General features: G+C 36.2%; 1 protein-coding gene across 6 annotated transcripts in view; it reads left to right on the top strand.

Moving 5' to 3' along the window:
- The window catches only part of MLLT10 (MLLT10 histone lysine methyltransferase DOT1L cofactor), a 131,746-nt gene that overhangs the window by 19,547 nt on the left and 93,484 nt on the right, over positions 1–18,715 (top strand). For 5 of the 6 annotated variants that reach the window (XM_086614921.1, XM_086614923.1, XM_086614924.1 and 2 more), the window contains 2 exons: positions 10–64; positions 13,714–13,823. In XM_086614921.1, the coding sequence (XP_086471047.1) occupies positions 10–64; positions 13,714–13,823 (165 nt within the window). Of the gene's footprint in view, positions 1–9; positions 65–10,733; positions 10,905–13,713; positions 13,824–18,715 lie in introns of those variants that run through there. The other variant, XM_086614926.1, reaches the window with a different exon arrangement.

The raw sequence follows: 18,715 nt of genomic DNA, 5'->3' as shown, positions 1-18,715 counted from the left end.
TTTTCCTAGAGATGTGAATTATGCCCTCATAAGGATGGTGCTTTAAAGAGAACAGATAATGGGGGTAAGTTTTATTCTTATTTTTTTGTGAACTCTCTTATTTTGTATGAGGGAAATAAGACTGTGAAAAAATATAGGGATCCTAAACATAAATGAAAACACTGACTGGTTTGAAAAAAGAGAACTATTTTACATAACCTTTATTTGTCAAAATTACGTTGAATTTAGTTTGAGAACGTCAATCATTATTCTTAGATTTATTTTTAGAAAGAGTTACAATGAAGGAGAAACTGCGTTTTATCATGAGATTTAATAGCGGAAAAGGATAATTTTATGTGTATTTAGTTGGAGTTTGAACATTCATAGAAAGCTGTTGGAAGTGCTCCATTCATGGAGGAAAGTGGAATTTTTATGTCTGTAGCCCTGACTGAATGCACCAGTGCATTTTCAAAGGATAGCTCTTTCATGCCTGATTTACTAATATGTTCTGTAGCAAAGAAGTTAGAGCTGAAAAGTTGCAGTAGTGATTACCTGTCCCTTGCATCTTTCTAATTTCATCGTTCAGATTATCATCAGTTCTGCTCCTGCTGAGTAGAACTGCTAGAGAAAGTCTCCACTGAATATTCTGTCTTGGTTATGTTTATACTAATAACTGGGTGATATCAATGAAAAAATTTCAATTAACTTTTCAATCCCTTCTGGAATTCCGTCTTCTCTCTTTACTAGATACTCCTAAATTCCTGTCCATCATCTGTCTATAAATAGCCTGGTCGTTTTGATACTGAGCACTTTCTCTTTTGAGAGGAGAAAGTATGCTCAGAGTTCTGGATTTAATTTGGACACTCTATGTAAAATTGTATTCTGGAGATTTTATGCTGCATACGTAATATTCTAACTAATTTGTACCTTAGCTTAGCGTCGATGCGGTTGATGCAGTTTTGCTCTTTCTGTTGCCTTTGAGTTGCAGGAACACAGAGCCTGCTTGTATTTGGGCTGATTTACCCTTTCCCTTGTCTATGCTTTGGCTGCAACATACAGTATCGACTGTAGTGGTCACCATTCTGATGTCTGCTTATCTCAAACACGCTACTCAGTGTCGTTTGTGAGTGTTGGGAGATTGTATTATGTCTGTGTTAGACATCCGTGTGTCAGTGAAACTACTGTCTTAAGTGCCAGACCAGTACTTCACCCTTAGAATTAGTCGTCCTCTCAGACAAGTTGGTACATGGCAATGTGTATTGGGTCTGGCTGAGATGGAGATAATTTCCCCCATAGCAGCCCTAGTAGTGCTGTGCTTTGTATTGGTAGCTAGAAGGACATTGATAACACACCAGTGTTTTGGCTACTGCTGAGCAGTGCTAGCAAAGCATCAAGGCTGTCTCTCCAGTGTCCTTCATCACCAGTAGGCTGGAGGTGGGCAAGATCTTGGGAGGGTACGTGGCCAGGATAGCTGACCTAAACTGACCAAAGGGATATTCCATACTGTATGGTGTCTGCTCAATGATAAAAGCTCAGCAAAAGGAGGAGGAAGGAGGGCATTTGTTACTACGATGTTTGTCTTCTGGAGCAACCTCTTCCCACTTCCCAGGAGGTGGCCGGACATGGCCTGCTGATGGGAAGTAGAGAAAAATTTTTTCGTTTTATTTTGCTTCGACACGTGACCTTTGCTTTAGCTTTATTAAACTGCCTTTATCTTGGCACATGAGTTTTTTGAATCTTATTTTCTACCCCCTCTGTCCAGCTGAGGGAGGTGAGTAATAGAGCGGCTTGGTGGGCATCTGGTGTCCAGCCAAGGTCAACCCACCACACAGTGTTGAATTTATTTCTTCAGAAGTGGCACCTGGACACTTGCTTTTTTAAGAAATAAATAATAAGGTGGCCTCAAGCCTTTTGAAATATACAGTAAAATTTGTGAAGTGTGAAGTAGTTGAAACATTTTCTGGTTTTTATACATACAGAAGTGTTCGGGTATGCCTTGCTATTCTGTGTGGTAATTTTGAGTCTTGAGAACATTTTGACTGTGCATAAAATATCTGAGCATCCTATTAGTTATCTTGCTTATAGCTGTGTTAATTGTAATTATGAATTGTTCTCTGAAAGTGAGTTACTATACGAGATTGAAATTATTTAAGTTTAAATAGCAAAGATGTTACAGTGTATGAACAGTATTGTCCCCGTTATAATTTTCATGACCAGCTATTTTCATCAGTGAAAGCTTCATAGTGCAAATTTCATAGGAGAGAAGTCCTTAAGAATTTGTACTTCACCTTCTGGAAACATCCCTTTCTCAGTAATAGGTCTTGTCCATGGTGTTGAATACAGCAGATTCTACCTTACGGACCAAATGTCCTTTAAATAACAGCTTTACAAGAGGCATGTGAACCTTGGAAAAAATGAACTCCGACTGGTGTTGCGTTTCAGAAATCTACATTCTTAACCTGAAGCTTTCCTTTGAAGGAGTTGCCCAACAGGGGGCTGTACCGAAGTGTTTTAGACTCAAAGAAATGTTGTTGAAGATCATGTAATAGGCTTGCCAGTTTAAAATTATATTTGCAGTAGGTTAATACTTTTTTTTTTTAGCACTGTTAAACCATTTGTTGTCAAGGGAAATGATAAAAAGATGCAGGTATTCCTGAAGAAACTTTTGAAACAAACATTTCTCATAAAACCTTGTAGCAATCCAGCTTTAGAAATTTGTCATTATGAAGTCTTTCTCTAAGTATAGAAATAATTAAATGGTCTTAGCTTTTCAGAACAAGTGAAGAAATTACTGATTTTAGTCAGTGATATGAAGTTTTGCTTCTTTCTGCTTTTCGGCAATGAGTAACTTCACTTTGTGGCCAGAAAACCAATGCAGTTTTTGTTTTGAATATGCAGATAGCTTAGCTCATGTATGGTCTGCTGTGCTTGTAGATTTTTTTCTTTTCGTTTGGTAACAGTCTTCTGGATATGTGCTCTTTAATAATGTGAAGAAATGTATTTTGTTTGGGTGTTGAAGGTACTTTATTTTCTTTTATGTCAGGAATCTTAATGTTTTTTTGGTCTACTGAGCTTTACTGCAGGGAGGGTCTTTGCTGTGCATTACTTCCTCCTTTGTGACAGCAGCAGCATTTAAAACTTGCCCTCCCGCCCCGTTCATCTTCAGTTAAATGAAATCGGTTCCCTGAGCCAGCTGACCATGCGGATGCTGATACGGGGGAATGGCCAGGTCTGTTCTTTCTGCACCAGCCTGTACGTTAGCTGTGTTAAATCAGTTGCCAAACTGTACCTGAAAGCCGCCTCTTCTTATAGCTCTTGTGTAATGGTGTTACCTTGCCTTTAAGAACTCTGGAACACTGTATGTATGACAGAGTAGTCTGGGAATCAGACTTGTGTTGTTTTTAAGTATTTCTGACTGAGTAGAAGACAGTAATGGTGGTGTATGGCGTGGGGGTGTTGTGGGTTTTTTTTTGTCCCTCCTCCCCAGCCCCTCAAGTGGCATGAGGTTCCTTTATGTGTGTTTTTCATCCTTCTCCTTTTACTGCCTGTTACTGCTTATCTGACTTTCTGGAGATCAGCGCTTCTTTAGGTTTGCTTTTTAGGTTTTATATTTCTGGTTGGAGACATCTACTGTACCTTAGTTGTATGGTATTTTTGTGTTTGATGGAACGAGAGTCCGTCACACTACTAATATGTCCACTTCTGTGTAAAGGTTTAGTGTCCATAGTGTTACGTGGTGAGGCATTTTGCAGTTATCTGCAGTTGATCTTGACAACGTGTCAAGATGTTTGCTGGTTTGTTTTGAACCTGTTACCTCATGGTTTTATTTGATGCCACTGGGCGCTTGCTAAGTGATAGGAAGTGACAAAGAGCAGTTATTCTATTTCAGTAGCTCTTCAGGCTTTATAGACCTCTATTATATAATTCTTTTGTCTCCTTATCAGGATGAAGGAGTCCAAACTGATTGGGCATTCCTTATACAGAAAACTGACCATCGCCTTTCCCCTTCTCTGTGTCTTTCGAAGGATACATAATCCTTGCCAGAGCTGAATGTGAAATTTTAGAGAAGCAAATCTGCTGTACATGATGCCATGGAATCTCTAGACTGCAAAATGATTACAGTATGGTTTAGTGTTTCCTAACGTAGACTATGTTAATGGAATTACGGGTCACCATTTTTTGGTACAAATTTTTCTAATTAATTAGAGAATATTTTCACTAGCCTAAGCATTCGTACTACCTCGAAACTAGGGCAGATCCTGAAATTAGAACGAAAGTATTGATTTTAGCAAGGCTTTTACTTGAAGAATGTTTTTAAAATTGAGTGCACTGTTTTTTCTGCATTTGCTCTGAAAACAGAAGGCATGAGTAATTTACACGTTTGAGGCATTAACTATTTTTATAGCCATGGTTAACTACTGGCTATTTGGGTTATTGGAGGTGGAGCAGGATAGGGGAAGTTCAGTTATCCTAGATAATGGTGACTGTACTAGCCAAGTGGTTTCTAGTCAGGGTTGTGGAAACATTCCACTTGTGTTGGAAACTCATCCGGATGGTTTGGCACCAAGTTGCTAAAGTGTCTGGATCTGGAAGGACTAAAGAGTTCATGTGAAGCACCAAGTGGAAATGGTATTTTTTTGTTGCTCATAACCTTTTTTGGTACACTGGGGGGTGCACAGATGCCTGCCTGTTTTTGGCTTGGTGATGGTGGCTGCTGTCACTATAATCAGAATCTGTAGTGAGCCCGAAGAGGTAAGTCTGGATTTGTGTGGAATACATCCTAGTCTGCTTCAGTGCCCCTCCTGTGCTTTCCATTGTCAGAGACCTGAACTGACCCTGCGTAGAAGCAGCTGAGGTCTGATTGCACGTTTGTTCAGTCTCTTCACACTGTGTGGAAATGGTCATTCTGCTCCTGCACTTGCACAGATCTTGGAAACAATCCAGTTGCGTTCAGCAGAGTGTAGCCTGGACTAATATCCATGGTGTGGTTTATCTGCCAGTGGGTTGTCCGTCCTAAGGATTATTAAGAGATAACTATATTTAGCTGCACATTTAATTAATTTGTTGAGAGTAGTGGCACATTATGTGGTTTTGATCAGAGTGATTGTCAGAAATTTTAGGAATAAGCTTTGAATATGTTTTAGTATTTTGAGTGCCTAATACCTATGACTGTCTATGGTTAAGTTTTGTGAACACAAAAAGTCTTCCCTATTGGAGACTTTGTGGAATTTTTTTTTTTACATAAACATAAGGACTTTTTCAGCATTCAGAGATGAAAGTTCTACAAATTAGGTTATTTACTGTTTTACTTATTTATTTATTAATTGATACTAGAAGTAGAAAACCAGGATTGAGTTGAAAAAGAAACTTTTCTCTTTGAATGTGTTTATTGATAGAATTCCTTGCTAAGTTTGGTATTCATGTTCATGTAGGGGCACCACTATGTTTTTAAACAAATGACTGAACGTACGTTTTTTTTAAAATGATAAAAATTGATATGTAGATGAGTTGCGTATTGATTTGCTGTCTTATGTGTAAAAAGGCTATTGAAAGAGAGAGATTTAACTTTTCTTTAGCTTTGTACTCGGTATGTGGATTAGTAGTTGGATGAAATATAAACACCTTTTTTTTAAAAAACAGAAAAGCAACAAGTGAGCATTTGTTTGAAGATACCTGAGAACTGTAGGCTGATGGTTTTGGACCTTTTCAAGTCAGTAATGTTTCCCTAACTGTTGCAGTAATTTCACTTGGGTTTTTGGCACTCAGTGAGGAGGAAATAAAATAATGACTATTTGAACTGATTATGATTTTTTGAATCCCAGTTCTTTTATCTTCTCATAATACTGAATATACAGTCTGATTTTTAAGCAAATTGTTCATTTGTATCTAATACTGTGCATCTCCTATTTAAATAGCTTTCTTACAGTAATCTTTGCGCACAATTTTCTACAAGCCTAAAAGGCTTGATTTTGCTGTAAAAGTTTTTGCTTTGAAATCTGATTCCACTGGATCATGATCAGGAATGCTGTGTAACAGCATTCTTTGTGCGAGTTTTCACCAAGACTTCTTTGATGCAGCTGCTTGGGAAAAAGCCAGCTAACAATGCCGGTGGTTTTATGTCATCGTCCAGCCCTCTTCCCATCCCCTGGGTTAGTTTTGGGATTTCCCAAGTCTATAGAAACATCATATGCTAGGTTTTCCTATTGCTATTGTTGTCATTAGTCAGCAGCTCTCACTGTCAGGTTTACTGTTCTGATGAGTGTTTTTGGTATTAACGTCTAAGAATGTGGATGTTATAATGTCATATGTGCGCATTCAGGTGTATGTATTTTCCAGGAAGTGCTTACCTACAAGTGTTCTGGTCCTTTTGTGCAGATTTGCAGACTTTTCTATGTGTGTGGATTTTGACTTTTTTAATTTTTTTTTTTAATACTGCGAAAGATAGTAAAAATTGATAAATAATTTAAAATATTTTACTAATATAAATATACATGTTACCATATAATCTGTAGTGCATATTTATTATTTATATTGCTAGAAGTCATAATGTATAACTAGGAAAAAAACCTTGGAGCCTTTACGTAAATGTTTATGACATTTTTTCCTTTTGTGTATAAAAGGATTTCTTGAGGGAGGGGGGAGAGACTCATTAATGCTATACCATGCCAGATAAAATCATTAAAGCTATTAGCTTAATCAGTGGATCAGTGGAATGTGATCTGTAGCTTTTTCAGAAACAAACTATTTGTTGCACTGCTGAATGATGGTCCAAAGTGAATTTTTCTTATGTACCCATTCTTTAGTTTAGGGGCAAATTTTGATAAATGGAGAGTTTGGTGAAATTCTGTAGTATGACCCTGTAGAGTTAAGCCTTTTCTTCATACACAGGCAGTAATTTTTTTAATAGAAATTGTCCCTTCATTCTATGTACCAGTGATAAAGTTGACCACCAACCACAGTGGTGAGATCTCTAGTGGTTAGCATGAGCACCTTCTTTTTACTCACCTTTAAAAAGAGTGGCTCAAACAGTATAGTGAATAATACTATATTAACTACAGCAAACTCTAAAACTGCATTTACTAGGGTGAGGAAAAGACAGTAACTTAAGCAGACAGATTGCTTTCTGCAAGTTTTATTTTGTTTACAGGAAAGGAAGATCAGGGTCAAAATGGAATCATATGGAACGCCTTAATGAAGAGACACTCAACTAAAGGTCTAAAACAGTGCTTAATCTTACTCTCTGGGAAATAGTAGTAACAATGGTCTTAAGTACACCTTTACTGGATTCACCTTTCAGGGTGGAATAGACTTGGGGTTGTCTTGGGATCAGTCAGCAGATCTGATAGTTGTGGAAAGTGAGGGTGCAATTTCATGTGATGCAGGACAGCTGTTGAACTCCGCTGAAAGGAGCGACTTGCCTGTGCCTGTGACTGGGTGTTTCTGCACTGGTGGTTTCGTGTGTGCTAATCATGGCCTCAGTATGGATCACATCAACTTATTTACTGATCTTACTGGAAGGTAAACTTCTATTTTCCCTCAAGTTTAGTCGTCGGGTGAGTAAAATTTTATCTGCCCTGCTACATGGCAAGCCTATGCTACAGGGAGAGGGCAAGGATGTACAGTTGAAAGTGAAGAGTAAGATGAACCTTACCTTTTAGTGACAGCCCACTGTTGAAATGGATTGAAGTGTATCCTTAAATTACAATCTGGAGCAACCCTAGGAAGAAATTAATGTTTCAAAAAAGAAAGGTTTTCCCATGCTAGAAGAATACATTTGCTTGGTTTAGGAGTGAGCTGTAGTTACAAATAAAGTAAAATTTCCTTAGTGAGATAATGAACTCTTTAGGAACTTAGAATGCATGAACAAATTTTACTCTGGAATTGGTTAGGAGATGGTAATGATATCCCAGAGCACTCTTGTTGAACCATGCTGGCGCTATGGCTGGATCTAGGTGCAACTTCATCATTCTGGCCTCTACAGTGTGTTACTACTTTGCAGCACAGCTTCAACATTGATAGTGGGGCATAGTCCTGGTGTAGTGCCTACTCTGTGTGTTAGTTCACCAGCTATAGATGAGCTTCTCTTGATTTGGATGGTAGGAGACATTATAAGTCTGTTGCGACTATTTTATTATGAAGTAAAAGGTTATAAAAGGCCAGGTTCAAAGTTCACACTGGAGGATGATTTAAAAGTACTGTGAAGTTATTTATGGTGAAAGTGCTTGTGAATCCAGATTTGAACACTTCTGCAGTAGTTGTAAAGGCAAAAATTTAGTTAGATGGATAATGTACTGTATGTCATTTATCTTCTTGGGTTTTCTTTGTTAATTTTAGATTACTTAGAGTTTGCTTCTAATTATTGAGTTCTTTGTTGGCAACAGTTTTGTTTGCTGATGGTGAAATTGTTAGAAGTTACCTGTTCTCTGTTGCATTGGGATAACAGATCAACTATTTATTTTCTATTAGGAATCTGGAGTCTGAGATTTGTTACTCGGAATGTTAATGAATAATGTAGATTCAAATTATACCTGCAAAGTATGTACTGTTAGGTTTTCACTGAGTTAAGAATTAGCTAGCCACCTGAAGTAAAAATCTCAGCAAAAGATTGGTAAAATTTGGATAAATTCTGTGCTGGTAATTAACCATTTTGCATGCCAGAATGAGATGTAAAAATCAGCAAAACTCAGCAGTGTGTCTTTCTTAGAGATAAATCAAAATAGAAGAGGACTCAAGTGAAAAGCTGAGTTTCATAAGATGTATTTAAACTTTGAAGGCTTTTCAGCATGAATTTCCAATTTCTGGTATCGGAGAAAACTCTTTGTTGTTATCAAAATACATCTTGGAGTTGGTTTACATGTGGTTTGGATGTTGGTTGAAGTTGTTTCCTAAGATCTCTTCAAAGGAAAGTGTCTTAGCTATAAGTGTGTGATGTTATCTTAGAAAGCACAGTAGATTTTTGGTTTTTGAAAGGTAAGCAGCATTTCCCAAAGTTATTGGTCTTGAAAGCACAGTTGAAATAAATATTTTTAATTTTAGTTTGGCTGTCACCAGTAAGTTGTTTCTAATAAGTAATAACCAAAAACTGATGACGTTTTTAGATGGAGGCATTGATTGTTGTAAAATGTTGGATCATTTAAAGCAAAAGAGGCAGTGAATCTGCCAGCCCATGGTGGCCTGCTGGGAGGATTTTTTTTTTTTTTCCAGCAGTTTCAGAGAAAGCAGCTTTGATAAGAATGCACAGAAACAAGCAAACTCTATGACTGATTTGAATTCTTATAATACATTTCTTAATTTCTTGTTTTTAAGCTAAAGCCTAAGTTTGTATTAAAATAAGCAAGACAGGCATTATCATCTAGTAAAAATATTGTTGTTGAGAAAGCACATAAATAAAATGGCCATCTTCTCAAAGATTAAGAAATATTAAGTCAAATAAGGAGAAAAAAAATTAAAATTCTGGGGATAGAAAAAATTTTAACAACATTTTGCAACATGACAGTACCTGCATTTACAGAAACGTTTGTGTCCCTCTTGCCCCTGTTAAAGTTGCCCTGAAAGGGAGATGGAAGCAAAAGTAAATTGAGTATAAGCAATTCAGTGGCAATATTAAGAGTTTGTTAGCAGTTATTGTAAATTTTATAAGTAAAATTAAAATAAGTGAGTAATCTGTGACCAGTTGTTTGAATGCAAACCATGCACAACGAAAGAGAATGGACCTTATAATTGATTTAAATAGTAAAGGATGTGGTTTATACAGATGGTTTTAAAAAACTCATTTGGAACAAAAGTGATCTGAAAATGGCATGAGTTCCTGGCTAAGTTTGGAGAACAATTAAGAAAAGTCAGAGTATCCTTTTGTTATTTGTGTGGTGTTTTGACTGAAGAGGAGTGGTGATAAAATAATTTCAGTTCCAACAGAAACTAATGAGAATGTTTTAAATGTTGTTATTGAATGTGTGGGACACTGCTACTGGAGTTTTGTTTTTTTTTTAAACTCCAAAACATGCAGGTACAACAGTATTTTTCAAACTTAAATGCTGGGAAAGCTCAAAAGGACTGGATTTAATGGTTGTTTTTTTTTGGGAAAAAAGAAAAGGATTTTCAGTTGCTGATGAAGCTGATAATTGCCCAAGAATAACGTAGCAAGTGAGTTGAATAGGAAGTTTACAGTGCAATCTTTATGGCTTAGATGGAGTTAATTGAAATATATATTTCAAAGTTGTCTGAAATATCGTAAGTCCTTATAAACGCCTGCTTCTCTTACCAGCTGTATGCACAGTTTGCATGGGTGTCTCTTTAGGGTGTTTCCTTATCCCTGCAGACAAAGTAGGCAGTTGTCATCCGGTAAGAAACGGTAAAGAAAAGCTCTCAACTCCGAACATGGCAATAGATGCTTTATTCTGTTTGGGTTCTGAGCTCTGTGTTCTGCCTGAGTAGTTGTGTAAAAGAGAAGGAAGTGGCAACGGAGGACGAGGGAGGCATTTTTCTCACTGTGTTACATGATCAAGAACACTCTCAGTTGCAGAAAACATTAAAATCTGCTTGCATGCTGGTAGCTCGTTCTTCCATCAGCGAGACAGAGGAGTCCTATCACACTTTTCTTTGGTTCTAGGTGTCCTTGCTTCTATGCTTACCCTTTGTAGCAAAAGCAGCTAGTCCTTTGATGCCTAAGATATTGGTTGTTTGCTTCCTTTTCTGTTTTCTTCCACTACTGTCTGGTCCTTATGGCGAAATGGAATCTTCTTGACCTCCCTTAGGTTAACGAGTTTTGTGGAGGAGTCTGCAGACCTTCTTGAGTTCTCCAAAGGTGGAGATTACACAGCACCTTTAGGCAACCAGTCCTTAAACACACTTGTTATGGACAAGTGTCTTCCTTAATCTTTCTTCAGGGAGAGCTGCTGAACCTCTGTCTCTTTTGGTTCTTTCAGGTGAGCTGGGTGTTGCACTCTGACAATTTTATATTTCTTCACTGGTGAAACTTTGGACAAAAGAAACTTAAGCGCTTGTGTATGGGGTCTCTGAGTCCTAGTGGGAGCTGGTGCTTGGTTTAGGCTTCTTTTATAATGTAGGCATTTGAGGCTGCTAACATAAGGGTGCTGCAACCTTCCCCATGGTTAAATTTTTGTTTCACAGGATGTGATTTTTCAGCAAGGTCAGATTATCTGGAATCTAAAGATACCAGATGGAAACCAATGGAAAAGATCCCTTGTCCTGTTCCCTGGGCACTTAGTGACCCCTTATTCAGAACGTGTGTTAGTGCTGTGATGCTTCCTTTGTTTCATTATACAGATACTGGTTTTGTTATCACGGAAGATGAAAGTGTGCTTTTGCCCACAACTAGATGTGCGCTCTGTATTTTGGAAATCAGAAAAATTAAGCTTGTAGGTTTCTGGCTATATTATATTGTTTAATTTTGATAGTGATGGAGTAGTATTCAGATAGTTACGTCTGAAACTGGTTTCTTGTAGTGAAAATTCTTCACTTACCTAAATTTCAGTTGGCTTAGTAACTGTGTGGTTTGTTTTTTCTAATGTCTCCAGTATATTTTGTATATTTACATAATAATTTTTCAGTGTAAGTAAGCGTAACTGGAGTACAGATTTAATTACATCTGAAGTAAAAGCTTTTGCCATCTGTTTGTAACTAACTGAAGGTTTTTTTTGAGAATTTCAATGTAACTTTTTTACTGGTTTCACAACTTTATTAGATGAATGGTGTTTCTATTTGAGGTAATTCTTTGAGAGGAGATTTAAAGATAAATATTCACCATTAACACCATGTTAACATTTATCTGTCTTTAATGGGATGACTCTGGCTTAGGGCAGTTTGCAAGTCTTAGAAAGTCCTTATAAACACTTATTCCCCGAAGATATTTCAAGTAGAGGAGAGAACAAAAAAAAGGCTGTGTATTTTATATTTTTTTTTCAGTCTGCCTGTTAATGATAGTTTTAAAATGTTCCATTGGAACGGTTTTTAAAAGCAGCTCAAGTTGGCAGTTTATATTTTCTTTTCCCTATTCTTTTATTAGTCTCATGCTTTTTCTGTGTGGAATAATTCTGCAAACTATTTGTGAGTAAAATGATGAAGCAGCGCGGATACTGTATTTAGTTGCAGATGAAGTACTAGAATGATATGCGTTATATTGACTGTGGATGTTGACTATAACAGTTGTTTGTGCACTTTTCACTTTCTATGCAAATTGTGGTTATTAGGGGAGGGGAGAACACCAATGAGTTGGAAGCAACTAGAAAAAATTTGTTAAGAAAAGAATAAAAAGTATGTATGCAATTTCAAATACTAAATACCATTCCAGATTCTCAACAGTACTACTGTAAGTGAGTATAATTTTATGTTTAGCTCAGTTTAAGAGTCAACGTATGGTTGGGTGAAGAAATTAAGAACATTTAGATTCAGTAGAGTAGTTAGAAAATCCAAGATGAAAACAAAAATTAGAAAGGTCTGCAAAGAGGCGGTATAGTGGGTTTTGTGTGGTGGTTTTGTTTTTTTTCCCTTGAGTGAGGTGGGTTTTTTGTTGTTGTGGTTTGTTTTTTTTTTTTACTGTAGGACACATTTGCACAATGATAATTTACTTTGTTTACCTAATCTAATAATCTGCTAGATTATCTAATTATATAAACTGTCATGTTATGTCCTTAATATTTGCATGCAAGTAAGACTGCCTGAGTAGGAGGAAAGCACAATTATTTTTAAGGTGTACTGAAGGTCTTGTGACAAAAGACTTCAGTTTCCCTCTTGGGGAAGAACCAAATTCATGCGAAATGATTAGCCTTACCAAATTCACTTTCAGATGATGTAGCTCTGTACTGTGCACTATTACTCTTGTAATTCTATTATTAGTGTCTGTGTACTAATATCTTGGGTTAGCTATAGAGCAGCTTCTGCTAAATTCACGGTTACAGCAAACTGTCTTCCACTGAAACAAAGCGACAACTCTCAGGATCTTAGTATTGAAAAAAAGCCCAAAATTAGTAGATTTCTTTCTGAATTGGTGTTTCCCCCACCCCTATCCAACTAGATGTCAGCCAATTAGCAATGTTTACTTCTTGAAATGGTGTTAAAGCACAATATGGTAAGTAACTAAGCATTTGTTGATGATCCCAAGTTAATGAATTAGAACAGGACTGGATATAGAGGTTGATATTCCTATGAAAAAATGTGTTGGTCACACCTTTAAAGAAGGAAAAGAAGAGATTTGATAGAGGAGATGTAGAGGGGGTGTGTGTTGGGATTTCTTTCTGTAGAAAGACTACAGGAGTCTAGTCAAATTAGAATGACTTTGTTTAGATAAAAAGTATACACAGAAGTCTTATATGATGGTAATGCTTGCATGAATACTGGTTTGTTCAGATGATATTTCCCTTTTGCAAGAATTTGCATAGCTTTTATGCAATGACTATATTAGTCTAAGAAATTGAAAGAAATAACCTATTTTTCCATTTGTGTCATTGTTTATAAGTAATTAGTTTTTGGATTTCATGGAGTATTATTTGTATAAATTCTTCACTGAATAAACTTTAAAATTTATCAGCTCGTCTAAATTTTGGATAACATAAAATGAATTGTAAACGTGACTTAGGTAACTTATGTCTGTAATATTCTAAACGGTTAAGACAGTCCATGGGAAAAAGTGTTGTAAAGGTTCTTTGTACTGTAATTGAAATGTCCTTTGAGCTTCTAGAAAACATGAAAATTAAATACAATTATAACTTTTTGTAGGTTGGGCTCATGTGGTTTGCGCACTGTACATTCCCGAGGTGCAGTTTGCAAACGTTTCTACAATGGAACCTATCGTGTTGCAGTCTGTTCCTCATGATCGTTATAATAAGGTATAATTATATGTCTTTTTCTCTATATCTCATGTATTTATTTTAAAACTTGTGAGGCTTAGCAATCCAAAACTACATTTCCTAGAATGCACTTTATGTAAAATTCATTATTATACGCAGTAATGCTGTAAGTTTTCTATGGTTTTATGATAAATTCAAAAATTAAGAAAGCTATGTTATTAAATTAAGCTGTAAGGTTATCTGCCATGCCTCATTATTCTTTTACAGATTAGGGACTGTTTTGTTAATTAAAAATATTGTGATCTTTAAATAACACTTTATTTTGAAAGGAATATGAAATATTTCCCATAAGGTAAAATATTATTACAGTTTATTTGAAATATTATTTACCACTAAGTCCTACTGTTTTAAGTATTGATATGATGTTCATAAACATTTCTTTTAGTAAGAAGAGCTGCGCTGTTATATTAAAGCAAAAGCTTTCAGACTTTTGCCTTTGTAAACTATTCACTTGAGCGGGATTATTTGCTTGTAGAGCTGCTCCTAAATGTCAGTGGGATGGAATGTTTTATCAAGTGTGATGAGAGCTTTATTTAAAAACAAAACAAAGCAAAGCAATGTAAAAGTAACTTATTAATGTTCTATATTGATAGTTAAATTTTTCTACTTGTTTCACTTGTGCTACCTCTACACCAATAAACTTAACTACTTCCTCCTTTGTATTTTTACATTTTCTCTTCTGTAAGATGCAAACTGTCTGAATTTCTGATTAGTTTTATTACACATTCTTCTTGTGTTTTTCTTTTTACCTCCAGTTTCTTTCTTTTACTTTATCTTATGGTGGTTTGTGGACACTGTGGTAAAAGAGGAACAGACTATGTTATAAAAGAAAGAAAAGGACATATATCACTTCTAGTGTTCTTCCTACAGGGGAAACTAGTCCTGTTCACATTGTCCCTGTGACCTCCCATTTTTGTTGTGTTTTTCTTTTTTTTTCCCTCAGTTTACATCTCTGATACACACCCTCCTCCTATTTTCTTATCCTCTTTTTTTTTTTTTTCTTCATACTTTGGTCTTCTCCTTGTCTGTTTTACCTTCTCACAATTGATGTCCATGTGTTTTGCTCATCCTATTTACCAGTGTATCCAAAAAGCCATGAGTCAAAATCTAGGTGGTTCTTATGCTTTCTCATTACATACCACCTGAGCATCTGTGTTGGCTCCTGACTATTGGCTTTCTTCTGCTTTGGTAAGAACATGCAACAGTGAGATGAAGTGCAGAACTAATAAAATTTTTGTGCTTGGACACAAAGCAGTAAGATTTGCTGTGGCAGATGAGTTTATTTTCTCTCTCTCCTCAACTCTGGGCCAACAGCACATCTGTTTTTTCATTTTTCCTCAAGTAGTAGTCATAATGTGTTTGGTTTTTTTTTTTAATTTTATTGGTAGCAGTTCTTCTCTAATGTACTTCAAAAATTTTGTGGAACACTGCACCATTTCCACTGATGGTAATTGATATTGGATGAGTAAAGCTTTCTAACTTCAGAAGACGTACCTTGCATCTTTTAATATTACTTGTTCACAAAGTCCATTGTTGGTTTGTGTCTTTAGTCTTAAATTCCTTTTTGTTACAACTAAAGTTGCTTCTTTCTTGAACTGTTTCCAGTTTCTTCCAAATATACGATATATAGTTGTTCTTTACTGCTAAAATTCCAATTTGCATTTTGTTGGTCCATAGTTACCATTATATTTGTTTGCTTGCTAGATAATTAGTAGCGCCATACAGATGATGTAGATAAAGTTCCTGATGGTGTCTAGCTTTTAGTTTTCTGCGATTTTTGTGGGTGTTCTGATTCAGACCTGTTTTCCATGATAACAGTCTGCCTAAAAACTACTTTTATACAGGCCACTACAGCATGTTGTAAAATATAATGAGACCTATATCAGAAATTTCAAGGTTTGGAGTCACACCTCTAGCCTGCAAATTATAGTTATTTTTTTCTTTCTTTCTTTTTTTACAGAACTAAGTTTTTGCTGTCTTTATTTGGTCTATTTGGTTCAGGGAGATAGTGGTTGTGGATTTCAGGGGCATCAGAGAAATACAATGCAGTTGCTGCAGCGAACCTCCTGAAGCCAATCTTAACTTCACTGCCAACAGCAGTCTAGTTGTAACAGCACAGAATTTAAGAGCCAAACACTGACTGGGGACTCTCCCAACTTTTTTGATAAATCTGTAGCCAGCGCTAGGTTTGGTTCTGCTGTGGCTAAACTGCCGCCAGTTCCTGAGAAGGCTGGTTTTGAGCAATACTCCCAAAACCAATACAACTACTAATTCTCTTTTCAGGTAACCTGCTGCAATAGCTTCACCTCCCCACCTCTCTTGCTATTCAGTATAAGTTGTGTTTATTTAAAGGATACGTTTTTTAGATCAGAAACTTTGTAAAGCATTTAACTCTGACTTTGTCAATTTGGGAGGAAATGGGAAAGAAAAGCTGTTTTTTTGAGAAGTAGATATAGCAAACAGTTCTTAAAACATTTGTTGAACATTGTGAACAAGTGTAAACATGTAATTAGGAAAAAATGACCACAGTTGTTTCTCCTTTTGGAGAGACTTCGTGCTAATTTCATTCATTCAACTCAGGTTCGAATAGGATGACTTTAAGAAAGATTTTATTTCCTGCAAAGTCCTAAATAATTCTGTGTGTATGACTGGATATGTATAGAAGGCTAGCGTATGGAATTGAGGGGAAAATACAGGTCGATGAAAATTACCATAAGGGAAATTTATACTGTAGTCTTTAAAGACAAATGTTGTTGGAGTTTTGCCAGGAGATAGTACTTGATTTACATAGTTTTTTCTGTGCGCTCGTTTCATTATTGAAGACTGCGAAATATGCAGTATTACGAAGTGCAGTAATCTTAAATGCAAGAAGCAGCACAGCAGACACCAACAGATGAGGCTTGTCAATGTACAGATGTTTGGCCACTACTTCCCTGGAGTTCACCTGCTTCTGGGATAAAAACTGTCATGTTACAGAATGAATCCACTGAATGACTTGGTTAGCTGGTTAACTAACAGGAAAACTCTTCTGACACTGTTGCTTCCAGAAAGAAACAGACTAGTAGTTGCTCTCCCGTTTGGTAGATGTTTGTTGTTCCTTGGATGGTTTTGTGTGGATAATCTCTGTTTATTTTATATAAGCTTTATTTATTTCAGGTTCATTTGAAAATATGTGGTAATTGAATATCATTACTGCTTTTAGGAATCTTTTTTAAGAGTTGATTAAAGAATAAGTGCATTTGGAGTTTCTTGATCTGCCTACTGCTGCAAAGGCAGCTGTTAGACTTTTATTTTAGTACTTGCTGCAACAATGAGAAATTTCCATACAACTCCTAGGTTTGATTCTGTAAGCAGGGAATGCTCTTGGATAGCTGTTAAAAGTAAAGTATTTTTCAAATTACTTTTCGTTTTATAAGTTTTTTTCTTGCCTCATCTTCCCTTCTGTCTTTGTTTTTGCAAAGAAGGTTTACATTTTGAGTCTTTGAAGAAAAAATATTGACAGAAACATAAAGGCAGTTTTGCAAAATGTATATTTTGCCGTTAAACAAACTAAGATATTTGTCGTGATTTTTTTGAGTAAAATTTCCTTGCTAAGTCAAAAGCTTTGTGTAATGTTTTGCTTATTTTCCAATGAGTGTGAGCAGTCTAAGTACTTTCTTCCCTTAAGAGCTTTGAAGAGCAGTGCTGCCGTGGGTGGTGGGACACAGAGTTTTACATTTCCATGTTTAAGAGGAGGTGTAGCAATAGCATGGATTTGCAAACACATGAAAGTCTGTGTTTTTTCTGGTTTGTGAAGGAACAATAAAGGTTCTTTGGGCTTCTGGAATTGTGTGTCTAAGAGAAGGTAGAAGTATGAGAAGCTCAGCTTTCGTGAGAACTTACTGTCCATGTTGGACCAGGAAGGTGAACCTTCTTTTGCCTCATTTCATATGGAAGATTAGGAAACACTTCTTTTTTACTTCTTTATACTTCTTATGACTATTGGAGGAAGGCTAGAAGTTCATTGAGCTTGTTAAAATGGGTAGGCAGTCCACCATGTTGTGTTTAAACTTGTTCACGATGTAGCTGGTTGTTTGTTCTCAGTTTTCAGTCATTTTACTGTAAATTAGTTTAAGAGGTCTTGAAAAACAGAACTGAATTGTATGTGGTGTTGAAAAACAGGGCCTACATTCTTACTAAATGGAATGCTTCTATTGCTTCTCTGTCTAAGCTTCAGTGAGGAAAAAACCTACAGATCTTAAGACAAAACTCTGAAAAAACAGGACAGTAACTGGAGCTTGAGTTTTATGGGGTCTGTTGAAAACTCTGTTTATAGAGATACCTTACTTTTGAAGTTACTTACACTTAATATAGTTGCTCAGATGAGGTTGGTAGATCATGACCTTGTTTGTTCCTAAAATCTAAATGTGTCAGGTCATGGTATGGAAAGCTAAAAAGCAGCCTGTCGAACAACTGAATTATCTGTATGCGCTACCTTGATGTACAAAGGGAGCAAGGCAAAGAATTAAGTAGGATTATCCCCTTTCTGATCCTTCAAATGTTAGAATATAGGGTATGATGTTAGGATATATTAGCTATTGGATTTAATGCTTCCTAAAACTCTTGGGGAAACTGTAGAATGACTCGCCTTCTCTAGAGTCTGGCATGTTAACAAAAATGCTTTAGTTATCTGACATCTTGTGTTAAATGTTGTTCTAAATACCTCTGTTAAAGACTGTTCTGATCTCAGGATTTCACTCACTTTCATTTTTTTCTAAGTAATACCGGTTTTGCCTTTTTTTTAATTTATTTATTTCAGTGATATCTTGGTCCCTTTTTCTTAAACTATATTTTCTACTACCCATAGTTGATGTTGTTTTTATTTATTGTTC

Source organism: Tauraco erythrolophus, chromosome 7 (genome assembly GCF_009769465.1).
Source record: "Tauraco erythrolophus isolate bTauEry1 chromosome 7, bTauEry1.pri, whole genome shotgun sequence".
In the NCBI taxonomy this organism is placed as follows: Eukaryota; Metazoa; Chordata; class Aves; order Musophagiformes; family Musophagidae; genus Tauraco; species Tauraco erythrolophus.
This window is presented reverse-complemented; position numbering and strand designations above follow the sequence as displayed.